The sequence below is a fragment of the Triticum urartu genome, chromosome 1 (assembly GCF_003073215.2).
Source record: "Triticum urartu cultivar G1812 chromosome 1, Tu2.1, whole genome shotgun sequence".
NCBI classification, from domain to species: Eukaryota; Viridiplantae; Streptophyta; class Magnoliopsida; order Poales; family Poaceae; genus Triticum; species Triticum urartu.
The window spans coordinates 133,144,187-133,158,853 of NC_053022.1; the positions used below are offsets into that span (position 1 = coordinate 133,144,187).

General features: G+C 45.2%; 1 protein-coding gene and 1 non-coding gene across 2 annotated transcripts; both read left to right on the plus strand.

Annotated features, from left to right (window-relative positions):
* Positions 1-3,267: 3,267 nt before the first annotated feature.
* On the plus strand, positions 3,268-10,310 carry LOC125551675 (heat shock 70 kDa protein 14-like). Its single transcript, XM_048714954.1, has 10 exons — positions 3,268-3,428; positions 3,796-5,030; positions 6,215-6,424; positions 6,555-6,650; positions 6,754-6,975; positions 7,477-7,671; positions 7,745-7,891; positions 7,982-8,131; positions 9,522-9,652; positions 9,735-10,310. Exons 2-10 carry the CDS (start codon positions 3,861-3,863, stop codon positions 9,940-9,942), a joined length of 2,529 nt encoding a protein of 842 aa, XP_048570911.1. The 5' UTR covers positions 3,268-3,428; positions 3,796-3,860; the 3' UTR covers positions 9,943-10,310.
* Positions 10,311-14,564: 4,254 nt separating this feature from the next.
* On the plus strand, positions 14,565-14,635 carry TRNAG-GCC. The gene has a single exon. It is a non-coding gene; the product is annotated as a tRNA-Gly (tRNA).
* Positions 14,636-14,667: the final 32 nt, after the last annotated feature.

A 14,667-nucleotide genomic window follows, 5' to 3' on the forward strand; every position in this document is an offset into this window, starting at 1 on the left:
GGGCGTTGGTGAGACCAAAGGACATAACTATATATTCATAAAGACCGTACCGAGTGGTAAAGGCAGTCTTAGGAATATCTTCCTTTTTAATGTTGAGCTGATGATATCCTGTCCGTAAATCAACCTTGGAGAATACCTTGGCCCCACTGAGCTGATCAAACAAATCATCAATCCTTGGCAGCGGATATTTGTTTTTGATGGTGACATCATTCAGCTGACGGTAATCCACACACATGCGGAGGCTGCCATCCTTTCTGTCCACGAAGATAGCAGGTGATCCCCATGGTGAAGAGCTGGGACGGATATATCCTTTCTGGAGCATTTCATCAAGCTGTTTCTTTAACTCCACTAATTCTGATGAGGGCATCTAGTAATACTTCTTGTATAACGGTGCGGTTCGGGGCACAAGATCTATTGCAAACTCAAGCTCTCGATCTGGCGGCATGCCTGGCGACTCTTCTGGAAATACATCAGGAAACTCACCGACCACACGAATTAATTCCAATTCAGCCACAGCGGTGAAGGCCATTTCTTTCTTGGGTATGCTTCTGCGAGCATAGAATTTGGTATTTGCCCCTCCCGACTAGTCAAAGTGACTTCTCGGGTCACACAATTTATGCATACTTGGTATTCAGTCAGCCAATTCATACCCACGATAACATCCAGTTTAGCAGACTCAATAATTATCAAAGAAGTTGAAAAGCAGACTCCGTTGATATTGATTTCCAGATTACGGCAGATCAGATTGCTCTTGATTAGGGATCCCGGGGTTTGTACCAACATATTCTTGCCCAAAAGCGAACAAGGAAATTTGTTTTGGGCAATAAAACTCCGAGAGATAAAAGAGTGGGAAGCCCCAGAGTCAAATAAAATTACCGCAGGTATGTCATTAATAGGAAACATACCAATGACGACTTCGTGGTTTTCTTGGGCTTCATCTGCAGAGAGGTAATGAACGTGCCCAGTGATGTGTTGCTGGTCCGGGCATGATTCCATAAAGTTGACTTGTGGCCTGAATAGAGCATTTGCCTTGCTGTTCTTGGGACAATGTCTGGCATAATGTCCGGTTTTCCCACAACTGAAGCAAGCATTGATGCGCTGGTGCTCCTCGTGCACTGGGTTGGTCACGACATTCTTGACTTGGGTGGTGGTCTTGTTAACATTCTGTTGCCAATTGGGCTTGTATTCCACCTAAGTCTGCTGCTAGGTACGAGCCTTTTGCACGGGTTGCCCATCCTTCTTTGGCTCAAACTTGCGCTTGTGATCGTTATTGACAGGCATGTTGTCTAATACGAGCTTGTGCTCCCTTTCCGCAATGAAAGCTTTGTTCACCAGAGTTTGAAAATCTGGGAAATCAAACATGCTGAGAGTACACCGGAGTTGCTGGTTTAATCCACCAAGAAACCTGTCAATCTTTGTTTCTTCAGTGGCCACGTCATGAAGGGAGTAACGTGACAAATGATTGAATTTTTGCAAATATTCACCCACAGACTGATTTCCTTGGAGGAGCGCGAGAAATTCTTGCTGCTTAGTCTTCATAATTCCAGTAGGGATATGATATTTTCGAAACTGATCCGTGAATTTTGACCGGGTGATTTCTTCATCAGCAGGCCACATGAATTTTAAATTTTCCCACCATATGGCAGCAGCGCCTTCAAGATAATGAGTTGCAAATGGAACTTTATCACCTTCTTCAGTCCGAGCAATCTCAAGTTTCCTCTCAATGGTTCGCAGCCGATCGTCTGCTTCCAAGGGGTCAATAGCCTGACTGAAACTGGGAGGCTTGGTCCTTTGAAAATCTGACAGCTTTGAGTGATGACCGTTCTGATTCCCATTTTGCCCCACCATAGCTTGCACACTTTTTCATGGGATAGCGTTGAGTCTAAACATGTTTATAACCAATGGCAGTGGTGGGTAATTAGAGCGTTAAATATGTTTGGTGCTCAACATTGGAGCGATTTGAACCGCTAGATTACATGGTTTGACGGTTGAGATGGTTTGGATCTGCCTCTTCGAGTCTTTTTATATTGATATAAATATATTATATAATTCAACTGCCTTGCTTGACTTTTCAACCAGCTACCATATACGTAAATGCATTATCTAACCAGATCTATTGTTGCATATTACTCCCCAACATTTAATCTGCTATCACCTTTAATGAATTTTACCTAGATTTATGTATCTATGCTTATGTCCCCGGGTTCATTTCCACGTGCACACCAATGAGCAAAAAAGCCAGCGCAAAGTGCATTGTCTACATGGTATAATAGAAGTACATACTAATTCTTACACAAGATTGCACCGCAGAGAAGGGCTCTCAGGAGGCCCGCAATCACGGGGCCCAACCACTAGTAAAAAGATACAAGGTGGCTTAGTTATCTGAACTTAAAACTATGCTTACGCATATGTTATGTTAGAATACTAGTGGAAAATCTGTTAGACACATACTAGTGAGGAATTTAGACTCCCAGAGAAGTGAGAACGCCTTAGAGCTACAGATTTCACAGCTCTCATTTATTCTCTCACTTTTTAGTTTTCCTTCTATATCTTATTTGTGGTCGCTAATCACTCACAATATTTTAAACTTCGGTTTTCACTTTGCTTTGGACCGTGACTAACTTGCAAGCACAACCCCATAAACCTCAGTAAGAGGCAAAAATCATTTCATGTGCTCTACATGGGCTACAACGCGTGGCTCCGATGCCTGATGATCCATATATACCCCAAAACTCCACCCCAACTACCGAGTACTTTTTTGCCGCAACCACCGATGCATTCAGCAGAGCGAAGGAGAGTTCCTTTTTTCTTGGCGGCATCCTTCCGCATTGGTGGCGAGTGGAGTGTCATCACATTTCTGAGGCGATCTTTATGTTTCACCCTGATCCAGAACTCTGCCGGAGGGGGAAGCCATCTTCATAATCATCAATCTCGATCCTCGTGCTCTAAGATGAGTTGTGATTAGTCCACCCCTGGACTACGGGTTCATGACAGTAGTTCTAGTGTCCTCCAAAACGCGCGCTCAAACAACTTCGAGGGTACATTTTTTCTTAGATGGAAGAAACTGACTCTTTTTTTTAGGTGAAGGAAGAAACTGACTCGTTCGCCGCAGTTTCGAGCATTAGGCCCACAAATGTCAATTATCTCATGGTCTGGCCCTTGCAGGCGGCCCATGAAACCGACAGCCCAGATACGAGGCTAGGAGCGTGCACAGACCGACCTGGCGAACCCAGGGTTTGCCCACCTTCTAGAGGATTCGCTACGACCACCAGGCGCCGTATATACACCACCACCCGACCTCCTCTCGTCCGTCTCCTCCTCGCCAAGGAAAAAGAGCTGCTGCCAAGACACCACCCTCAGCTGCGGCGGCTACCAGAAGCAAAGCTCCAGAAGCTTCTCTGGCCTCGGCAACGGCCTCCACGCCGCGGGTACGATCCAGCCCCATGCCTCCCGCTTGGTACGACCATGGCGGATGCGTCGATATCGATCTCCCCGTGCTCGGATCCGCTTTGGCTTTTCACCATTAGATCATGTTTCTAGATTAGGCGTTTAATTCCCTTGTTACTTTGTTGAGGATTACGCTGCGGTCTGTAGAGTTTTGCTACTGCTTTAGGGCCGCAGGGATTGGTTTGCCAAGGTTTTGGATCTGGGGGTTTGTGGTGGATTTGGGTTAAATTCGACCACTTTTTGGGCTCTGGGCTATGGATTCGGGAGGTTCTGCGGTATATACGTTGATATCTATGCATTTCCACTGCTTTTCAGGGTTCGTTAACTCCTGGATCTCGTTCTGTGCAGGTGTAGTTCGCGATCTAGATCTCAGAACCAGTAGTGACCGGGAAGATAAAAAGGACAGGTCGGAGATGAGTGTGGTGGGGTTTGATCTTGGCAATGAGAGCTGCATTGTGGGGGTGGCGCGGCAGCGCGGAATCGACGTGGTCCTCAATGAAGAGTCCAAGCGGGAGACCCCAGCTATTGTCTGCTTTGGCGACAAGCAGCGTTTCATCGGCACTGCAGGTGCCGCCAACTCCACCATGAACCCCAAGAACTCCATCTCCCAGATCAAGCGCTTACTGGGACGCAAGTTTGCTGATCCTGAGCTGCAGAATGATATTAAGGCCTTCCCATTCCGTGTCTCGGAGGGCCCTGATGGGTTCCCGCTTGTTCACGTACGGTATCTGGGGGAGGAGCGCTCGTTCACCCCCACACAGCTGCTTGCCATGGTGCTGTCCAATTTGAAGGCCATCGCTGAGGGTAACCTCAACTCGGCTGTTATTGACTGCTGCATTGGTATCCCAGTCTATTTTACTGACCTGCAGCGGAGGGCTGTTATTGATGCTGCAACAATTGCTGGTCTCCGGCCATTGCGTTTGTTCCATGAGACTACTGCGACAGCATTGGCATATGGGATCTACAAGACTGATCTACCTGAGAATGATCAGCTGAATGTGGCATTTGTTGATGTTGGGAATGCCAGTATGCAGGTCAGCATTGTTGGGTACAAGAAGGGGCAGCTCAAGATGCTATCACATGCATATGACCGTTCTCTTGGCGGAAGGGACTTTGATGAAGCCCTTTTTAAGCACTTTGCAGCAAAATTTAAAGAGGAGTATAAGATCGATGTCTACCAGAATGCCCGTGCCTGCATTAGGTTGCGTGTGGCATGTGAGAAGCTCAAGAAGATGCTGAGCGCCAATCCAGAGGCACCAATGAACATTGAGTGCTTGATGGACGAGAAGGATGTACGAGGATTCATTAAGAGGGATGAGTTTGAACAGATCAGCGCACCAGTACTAGAACGTGTGAAGGGGCCGCTGGAAAAGGCATTGTCAGAAGCTGGCTTGACGACAGAAAGTCTGCACTTTGTTGAGGTTGTTGGATCAGGCTCTCGCGTTCCTGCAGTAATGAAGATAATTACTGAATTCTTTGGAAAAGAACCAAGGAGAACTATGAATGCAAGTGAATGTGTTGCCCGGGGATGTGCTCTCCAGTGTGCTATTCTTAGCCCGACGTTCAAAGTGCGGGAGTTTCAGGTATTCACTTGCTTGCATATGTTTGCTGTTTTCCTTCCATGGTCTCAGTTTTCTCCACAATGGTTCATCTTAAATGTGTTGAAATTTTGCATGCTCCCTTTTATGCATGAGAAGTATAAATAGATGTCATCATAAGTATAGAACAGCTGTTGGACATGAGCTTTCTGTAATACTATAAGGTAGTTTGACCTGTTGATGCCTATAATTGTTACCGACTTTAAGTAGGCGTTAATAATGTAGGAAAGATGATTTTTCTAGAAAAACTAAACACTAACTTTCCTGATAATGATGGAATGTGTGTGAGATCTAGTTGCGTGTTGGAATAAACATGCAACTAGGCCTCTCCACCATTTTTTTTAGAAAATATGTGTTTATTCCAACTAGGCCTTTCCTGATAACTTCCATCATTTTTTTCAGAAAAAGTAAACACTAACATTGGGGCTGCCGGTGTACTTGATAATTATGTTGGTGGAGAGGCCTAGTGTTCATTCAAATTGTAACTTTAAGCCAACTACTGCTTTAAGCTCTTACAATTGCACAACAACTTCGTGTGCCCTCTTGCTATGCAATTTGAACTAATTTTTGCTGAGCTCATAATCTGTGAGAACGGTGACGCACTCTGTTTTCCAATTGCATGTGGCCCTGTTTCCCCTTTCCTTTTCTAGGCCATGCAGGCATGCAGCACTTCCCTTCACCTGCTGCACTTGCCTAGTGTGTTTCTGTTTGTTTTTTTCTTTTAATTTGATTTGCACCATGTATGTTTCCAACAATCAAAGGAAACTGAAAGAATCCACTGCATGCTGCAACGTAGTAGGATAGGTGGGAAAAGCAAAAGTTCCTAGGGGACCACCCAGTCCACAGTTGACTCATGCCTGCTACGGTTGCCTTGTCGGAATGTAGCATCAGTTACGGGATCCCCATAATCTGTTTGATCTTATGGATCTGCTTTTCATAAGAGCTCATTATGTTCTCAAGGAAAATACTAACTCAAATTTGCTGAGATTTTACATCACTGGTGCTTTCAGTTGATTTTGATTATCAAGTGTCATATATGCTGCATTTATATCTCTGATTTTAATTTCTTGTATAAGTTGCAATTTATGTTGATGTTAGATTCATTTCTGAGTGACTGCCCCCCCCCCCCCCCCCCCCTAGTTTTGACATTGGCTTTACATCTTGTGCAGGTTAATGAAGGGTTTCCTTTTTCAGTTGCTTTATCATGGAAGCCAGATGCTCAGAACAATGAATCCCAACAAACTGTTGTATTCCCCAAGGGGAATCCAATGCCTAGCATCAAGGCTCTGACCTTCTATAGGTCCAGTACATTTGCAGTAGATGTTTTGAATGTTGACACAGATGATTTGCAAATAACACACAAAATTAGCACTTACACGGTGGGTATTGCTATTTTAATACCCCAATCTTATGCAATACAGCTGCAATGAATTGGGCCTGATATAAGCTCTGGTTCTAGCAACTTCTAATGGTGCCTGATTTAATTTTGCTCTACCTATTTACATGCAGATCGGCCCTTTCCAATCCAGCAAAGGTGAGAAGGCTAAACTGAAAGTGAAAGTTCGCCTCAACATCCATGGGATAGTGTCTCTTGAATCAGCAACGGTAATTTGCGTAATTTGCAATACTGTGTTCAGTCTTTTTTTTTCTTCTGAAATATCATATAATATATTTCTGATACTGTATGCTTTGCTTCGCCGCTATGCAGATGCTGGAAGAGGAGGAAGTGGAAGTTCCGGTTTCATCTACGAGTGAGGTGCCAAAGGATGCTACTAGAATGGAGACAGATGATGCACCGCAGGACCCTGCTTCTAGTGCTGGTGACCATACGCAGGAACCTAAAGGAGCTGCTGATCCTGCTGAGGGTGCTGCTGAAAACGGGGCACAAGATTCTGAGGAAAAAACTGTTCCAATGGATACTGACACAAAGGTACTGTTTTATTCTCTGTATTGTATAGGATTAGTATGCCTGGTCTTTTGCTTGCTGCATGTTTTGAAGAGCTATTTTTCTCTGCAGCTTCAAATCTGTGTTTACCCAGATTTGAACTTCAAATCTGTGTTTACCCAGATTTGAATGTGCCTATCTCAGTTTATTTTGCTTAGTTAGTACTTTGTTAGACAATTACACAATATTTCTGTAATGAGCTTGGTAGTGATCATCCTTATGGTGCTTAGTAAGTATTTTACTATGAGTATCAAAAGAAGTTTCTCCATCATTTTTTTGGTAAAGCACTTGATTTTCCCCATGAAAAAGCCTGTAATCATCCTTATGATTGTTTATTTTTGGTAATGCGGTTCTCTGTCATGTTTTTGTAGTTATGGACTACAAAATTTAGTTTCGCTTATCCATGTTAATATTTTGGCAAAGCACTCGACTTATTTTTCTTGGGCAAGACAATTATGTATATGAAATAATCTTTGTACCTTTTAGGTTGAGCCATCAAAAAAGAAAGTTAAGAAAACAAATGTTCCAGTTGCCGAAATGGTGTATGGGGCGATGGGCACTGTTGAGCTAGAGAAAGCTGTTGAGAAAGAATATGAAATGGCTCTTCAGGACAGAGTGATGGAAGAAACCAAGGACAAGAAAAATTCAGTCGAGGCTTATGTTTATGACATGCGTAACAAGGTAAGTTGAATTGCATGCTCTGATGATTGTTTATGACTGAGCAGTACCTGATGTCAGCTTCTCTTGTATTCAGATTCATGAGAAGTACAATGATTTTGTCATGTTGGAGGATATAGAAGGGTTGATGGCTAAACTTCAGGAGGTTGAGGATTGGCTGTATGAAGATGGTGAGGATGAGACCAAGGGAGTCTATGTTGCAAAACTAGAAGAACTGAAAAAGGTATGCTTTCTCCGGTACATTATATGGTTTACAATTTGGTTTTGTTCTCATTTAGGTTCTAGATGATTCTTTAACTCTGTTCCTCTGCAGCTTGGTGGTCCTATCGAAATGCGCTACAAAGAGTGGACAGAAAGAGGTCCAGCTCTTGAGCAATTGGTGTACTGCATCCGCAGTTTTAGAGAGGCTGCATTGTCTGCTGACCAAAAGTTTGATCACATAGACATATCAGAAAAACAAAAGGTATGCGCTAACATGAAGTCGATGACTGGTTGATGTAGAAATGCTCACCACTCTTTGCTTTATCTGCTAAAGATGTGAAGTCCTCCCATTTTAGTGGTCAGTTATTTTTATTGTTTGGACTAGACAAATCTCCACGTGCAATCTGAAGTGCAGCTCTTAACTGATAAAAAAGCATCTCTGTCAATAGGTGTTAAAAGGCGAAGAAAGTAGTCCGTTACAAAATATAGCACACTCGACTTTTGGGTACTAGTTGCATAACTTTGACCGGCAATATATAACGAAGTGTATGGACTAGGCATACATGAATGATATCGTTGCAGTGCCTTGCAAAATACTTTTATGCCATATTATATATTTGTACTAACTACTAGTAATAATGTACGTGCAATGCACGTTTATATTAGGTAGGATATTAGTTGCATGTTATATTAGGTAAGATATATCTGTTGCACGTTAGTATTTGGTAAGATATCAATTACTTTTTCGCGGGGATGGTAGGATATTAATTACATGACAGATTTCAAGGGATAGCGTTGAGTCAAAATGGTGTTTATAACCAATGGCAGTGGTGGGTAATTAGAGCGTTAAACGTGTTTGGTGCTCAATATTGGAGCGATTTGAACCGCTAGATAACATGATTTGACGGTCAAGATGGTTTGGATCTGCCCATTTGGATCTTTTTATATTGGTATAGATTTATAGACACGAGTGAAAAATGTAGTCAAAGTTGTGCACTGAAGACCATGAAAAGTCTGCCTCTATTATGCACTGTATGCATGGCACGTCAGTGTATACTGAGTTATGTTTGCTTGGAGTAGAAAAATAGTTATGTTGGGCGTGCCTATTTTCTTAATGATATATATTGTCAAATATATGGTTTCGGTGTGGTTGCAAATATGAATGTTAGATAACTCCTGTTGGTGTTGAAATTTGTTTTAATACAAACTGATGCAAACTATATTGTTTTATTTATAAAATGCATAGTTTGTCGATCAAATGTAGTAATACATGGCATTGGGGTGAAGAACAAAATATTTAGAGATGACATTGGGTTCTCTACCTTGGAAAAACTACCTACTTTTTGGGTACTGGTTTTTGTTGTTGAAAAAAGGCCTACTGGAGTAAGAAACACCCCCAGCTCGTAGTTCTGTGGCATTGCTCCACTCACATGTTCAAATATTGAGTTAGATGCACTCAGTAAGGATCTAGTTAGATTGAACATTTATCCTTGGGCACACGAGTACATGTCCACATTGTAATTGGCTTACACAAATCTGATGGCTATGCTACATCTAAGTGACGAATCAAAATGTTGGAATAGCAGCAACTTTCTATATACAAAGACTATAGAAAGATGAGACGAGTTGCTAATCCGTATTGTTTCATACAGGTCGTTAATGAGTGCTCGGCCGCAGAGACCTGGCTAATGGAGAAAAAGCAGCAGCAAGATGCTCTACCGAAGCATGCTAATCCCGTCCTACTTGTTTCTGACATAAAGAAGAAGGCTGAAGCGCTTGACAGGTAAGCTGGTGTTCTTCACAGGAAATCCCCTTTGAAAGAGCCTGTATGTATCTGACAATTGTCCCGCTACTTTGTCTTATAGGTTCTGCAAACCCATCATGACCAAACCAAGGCCAGCGCCAAAGCCCCAGACCCCGCCACCAGCAGAAACCCCATCACCCGAGGCTCATACACCGGAACAACAATCAAATGGAGCCGATGAGTCCGCTGAGCCAGCTAGCGACGGTGCTCAGGATGAGCATGCGGCTGAGCAAATGGACACTGATAAGGATGATCCTTCCCAGGTTTAAGAACTGTCGACCAGGGAGATTTTACGTCCATGATCGGTTGGGTTCTCTTGTGCTTTTTGCCTGCTAGGGCAATAGACTAGCAGGAATGGTTGTTTTCATACGTTGTGAGGATATGAGTAGAACATGGAGAGTTCTTCAGTGTTTCTAGACGTCTTTGTCCCTTCAATAGCGGTCTTTTCTTTGACGACGTTTGGCAGATGCATGCAGGGTAAGGGCATTCGGCGAGGTTTTGGTGACCCATGGTCTCCAGTGTATTTTTTTAATGACGATGGTCCATAACGTTGTAATTTTTATCTACGGTGGCCCATAGCGATTCAGAAATTTTTGGTCACTACGGAAACAATATTATTATTAAGAGCTTTCTTCAATTCCTGCAAGCTGAATTGCCTTGTTGTGACGATGGAGAACTGCAGAATGTCTAGCTTTGGAGCCTTCCCATCACGATTTTGAGCATCTCCAACAGATGTTGCAGAAGTTCGTGTCCAACAATTGGGCACATGGCACTGGCTATGTTGAAAGGGATTGAATTGATGGAAGAACTTAGATGCATTAAGGTGATCATTGAAGCACACTCGTTTGAATTGATCCAGTCATGCAAGGGGACGATCGAAATTTGGAGCCCTTTTGCTGCTCTCTACACGAGTTAAAATCAGTCCGCCACCTCCTGCAGTCTGCGGCGACGGTGAGTACTTGCGGCAGTGCCGACAAGCTCTCACTCCTTGGGCGTCCCTGCTCCAACCCCCACAGCGCCCTTGGTCGAGCTCCACCGCCTCCCACCTTGTGCGGAGGGATGGGCTCTTTCGGCGGCGCTCGCTTCATCTCCATCCCCATCAACCGCCAACTCGGCACCGTGCGTCTTCCCTCGCCGATGCCGCCGCCCCTAGCTTCCAGGTTTCGGAGGAGAATGCGGGTGTTAAGACCTCGCGTCCTCCCCACAAAGACAGCCTTCGCTCCGGCACTGACGCTCGCTGCCCATGCATCGGCCGCTGTCGTTTCCTCTGCTTGCATCTTCATTGGCTTGCTGCTGCCGCCCCTAGTGTCGGGCCCTGTTCACACGGATCTCGCAGATGCTATTGTTGTCTTCGATGTTGGTCGTGCCGGGGCTTGTGAGGGGTGAGCCGGCAGGCTAGGAGATTGTCCAATCCCGCCGCGTGCGCCAGGCTCTTCCATCACTTGCTTTCAAGCATCATCAACGCGCGCCCTCCGTTGATGTGGCTCAGGAATAGGTGTTTCCACTGCTTCGATAAAAGCCATTGGGGGATTAAGTGTAAGGATCCTGTCTGGTGCATTCGATGCTTCCGATCAAATCATCGTGGGAGGAATGTATGCCAGCCAACATTGTCGCGTGCTACATGCTCCCTTTGATCACTGGCTCATGCTGCATGTCCTCCTCGATCAGTGGGTCCTGTTGTATGTCCTCAGTCGATGGCTCGTTCTTGGGCTTCAGTAGTTGTGTTTCCAATAGCGGTTGAGATCGGCAACCCCCCAATAGCCCAGGCGGATGTGGTGCTCGAGTCTTCTTTTGCGGCGCACGAGGATTTGCTTCGCTATGATCTTCAAGGCTTTACTTCTTCTCAGCTGAAGGAGGCGGTCCTACCTCCGCGGGAGGTTGTTGTTGCAATGCAAGACTCGCTGGTGTGAGTTGGAGCTTCCTAGAGCAGGTAGAGGCTGCTCTGGGAAGGCCCCTTCCCACGTCGGCTCCCGCGGGTGGTGGCCACATTGATGAACATGATGCGGAGCTCTTCAGCTGTTTCTTCCCTCATGCTGGGGCAGTGGCGGAGCCAGGAATATAGTATGAGGGGGGCCAAGTGTAGTAAATCCTTGCTAGGGAGGGCCAGCTCATAAGAATACACCATTTTTGCAACCATTGTATGCATATTAGGCTTAATACAACAATGTTAGGGGGGCCAGGGCCCCTGCTGGTCCCCTGTCTCCGCCACTGTGCTGGGGTCAGTTCTTCATCACTGTCAGCCTTATCCTCGGTGTCGTCTGCTGTCGAGGAAGAGGCCATCGCCATGGCCGTTGCCCCTGTGCCGCAGATCATGCCCGAGCTTCAACAACTATGTGCGAGACCTGCTTCGCCTCTATCCATGGAGCACATGGAGGTCAACTCGCCGGCGACCTTGTGTGAGGGACATGATCCACCCTTGTCATGTGAGCATCTAGAGGCGGCTGAGTCTATCGCGTCGGTGGTAATTGTGAATGATGATGTTGAGTTGGATGAACTTGGGAGGGTTGATGTTGAGCATCCGGAGGCGCCTGTGTCCATCATGTCGGTCGTAACTGTGAATTTTTGAGTTGGATGAACATGGGAGGGCTGATGTATATGTTTTGCATGTTCCCACACTTTTCAGCCGAGCATCCCAACCCCTCTTAGTAGTTCGATGATCCTATAACTCAAATACACTAAAACAAAAACTTCGAGTCATCGGAGAACCACACATTCTCCCTTTAAAGTGGGGGTCAACCATCTCCTTAAAATAATCTTGAGGGACAAATAACCCGAGGCAAACTTAGTAGTTGTTATTAGTCCTGCTAACCACATTGCCATCACACCAAAACACCATTTAGGGACAAATGCACTTTTAGCGCCCCCTCATCTTCTCTCTCCGCCCTTCTTCCTGAGTCTGCACAAGCTCCTCGACCCTTCTTCCTTCTGCCTCCGCTGGTGCCACTAATCAGAAGGTGTGGGAGAGGTAGCTACGCTTCTGCTATAGATAATAATGCTCGGTTTATCGTGGCCTTAAAATATTTGGCGAAGGCCCCCTAATTTTATTGTGGCGTTGAGGTGAGATGATGCGGTGATACTCCCGTTCCCTTCGAGTTGCCGAGGTGGAAGACAAGGAAACATAGGAGGATCCCTACTTTTCCCGCCTCTCTCGCGATGTGCCTCATCGGATCTGAGCTTCTAGCGAGGTTATTGTCGCTCCCTGGCTTGCAAGGGATGTACGGCTCATCGGAGCATAGGAGCGACAGCGAAGATGCGAATGGTGTTTGAGCATATTATTTACGTGATGGTTTTCAAGAGGCTACGACGTCCACAAAAGGCTCTGGGTCCACTTTGACAAGTCGCAAAACCCTATGGCCAAAGGGTTGCCTCTTTTATTCCTCCCGTCCATAATGCCAAATGGGAGGCAGTGCAACTTCAGTGCGGAGTTCATGGCGAGCAGTTGTGGTCGTCTTAACGGACTAAATGGTCTCGTCCCCTTTGTGATAGTCTCATATAGGAGTGGCTTTGTGCCCAATTTTGCATCCTCGTTGCATATTTCAGGAGCTAGTATGTAATTTCCTGCTTTGTGTTGACCCCAAATGTAAGATGCTCCATACCATGGCGGTGACTTTTGGTGGTTTTGCTTTTTGATCCCCAAGGGCTCCTTTGCTTTTCTTGTCGGGTCCTTTTTGCAAAGTGTTGTATCAGTTGTGTTCTGGATGTGTTGAGTATATTAGCAATGTTTGATTGAATTAATCCATAAATAAATCATGAGCATGTCAGTGTTAATCACATAAGCATGTAGTACACAAATAGCAAACATGTCTATGTATAATGTTAGTACAACTAACATGGAAATAAATATGAGCGAGATAAACGGGTTATACCCTCCAGTCGACCAGGACGAAGCCGCGGTGGCGGTGGTCTCCTCGACGACCTTCTTCTTGGAAGTGAGCTTTTCGGCGTCCATGGCCATGTCGATGACGAAAGCGACGAGGACGTAGACGAACAACGGCTAGTGGTCACATATGAGACGCTCCCTAAAAACCTAATCACCCCTCTCCTGTATATGATCTCAAGGGGCGGGTACCGAAGGCTTGCTCTCCCGTACAGCTGTGCACAAGGTGAACGGGGTGGGATCGCTGGTGGCAGCAGTAGTGAGCGGAATGGTTTGGGCAGTGTGCGTGGAGGCAGAGTAGATGTGATATGTTCTTTGTGGCGGCTAGGGTTGCTGGTGCCTCCAATATATAGGCGCGGTCGGGTGGAGAGACGTGGGCTGGATCTACGTTCGTGTCAGCAACAACCCACGATCTAATGTCTTAGATTCGTGACTCTTCTGTTAAAAGCTGTCTGGACTCAGCTTGACTCATTCATGGCGCGCGGGGCGAGGTAGGTGGCGGAGGAGGACCGCGTGGAAACCACTTCTCTTCTCAAACTCCAATAACATTTATTTTTTTGCGTTGAACTCTAATAACATTTATTTTTTTGCGATGAACTCCAATAACATTTTGAAAAAGGATTCATTATGAAGGGGTCCAACTCTTCCTTCACTATTGGGGTGATACTAAACTTCCCAGCATATACCTTGTCATGATATGGGTCCTTATAGATTTTTTAAAATTGTTGGATGGGCCTAAAGCATACCTATATTTCAACAGGATGTCCTAGATCGTGGCTACGTGTGGGTTTGTAATTTTTGCTTAAGAATGAATGCACACGGTTTACAAAAAAAAGAAAAAAATGTGGGTTTGTAATTTTGCTTAAGAATGAATGCACACGGTTTACAAAAAAAAGTATATCGGTCCAGAATACCTTTGTTCAAAAGAATGCTACGCGTAGCAGGAACTGCCTACCGTCCCCGCGGATATTCTCATATCGGTCTTATAGCTAATTGTTTGGAAATTAACATGAAGCACCAGTGGTCTAGTGGTAGAATAGTACCCTGCCACGGTACAGACCCGGGTTCGATTCCCGGCTGGTGCAGTATTTCTTTTTTGGTATCGACCACGTCCACG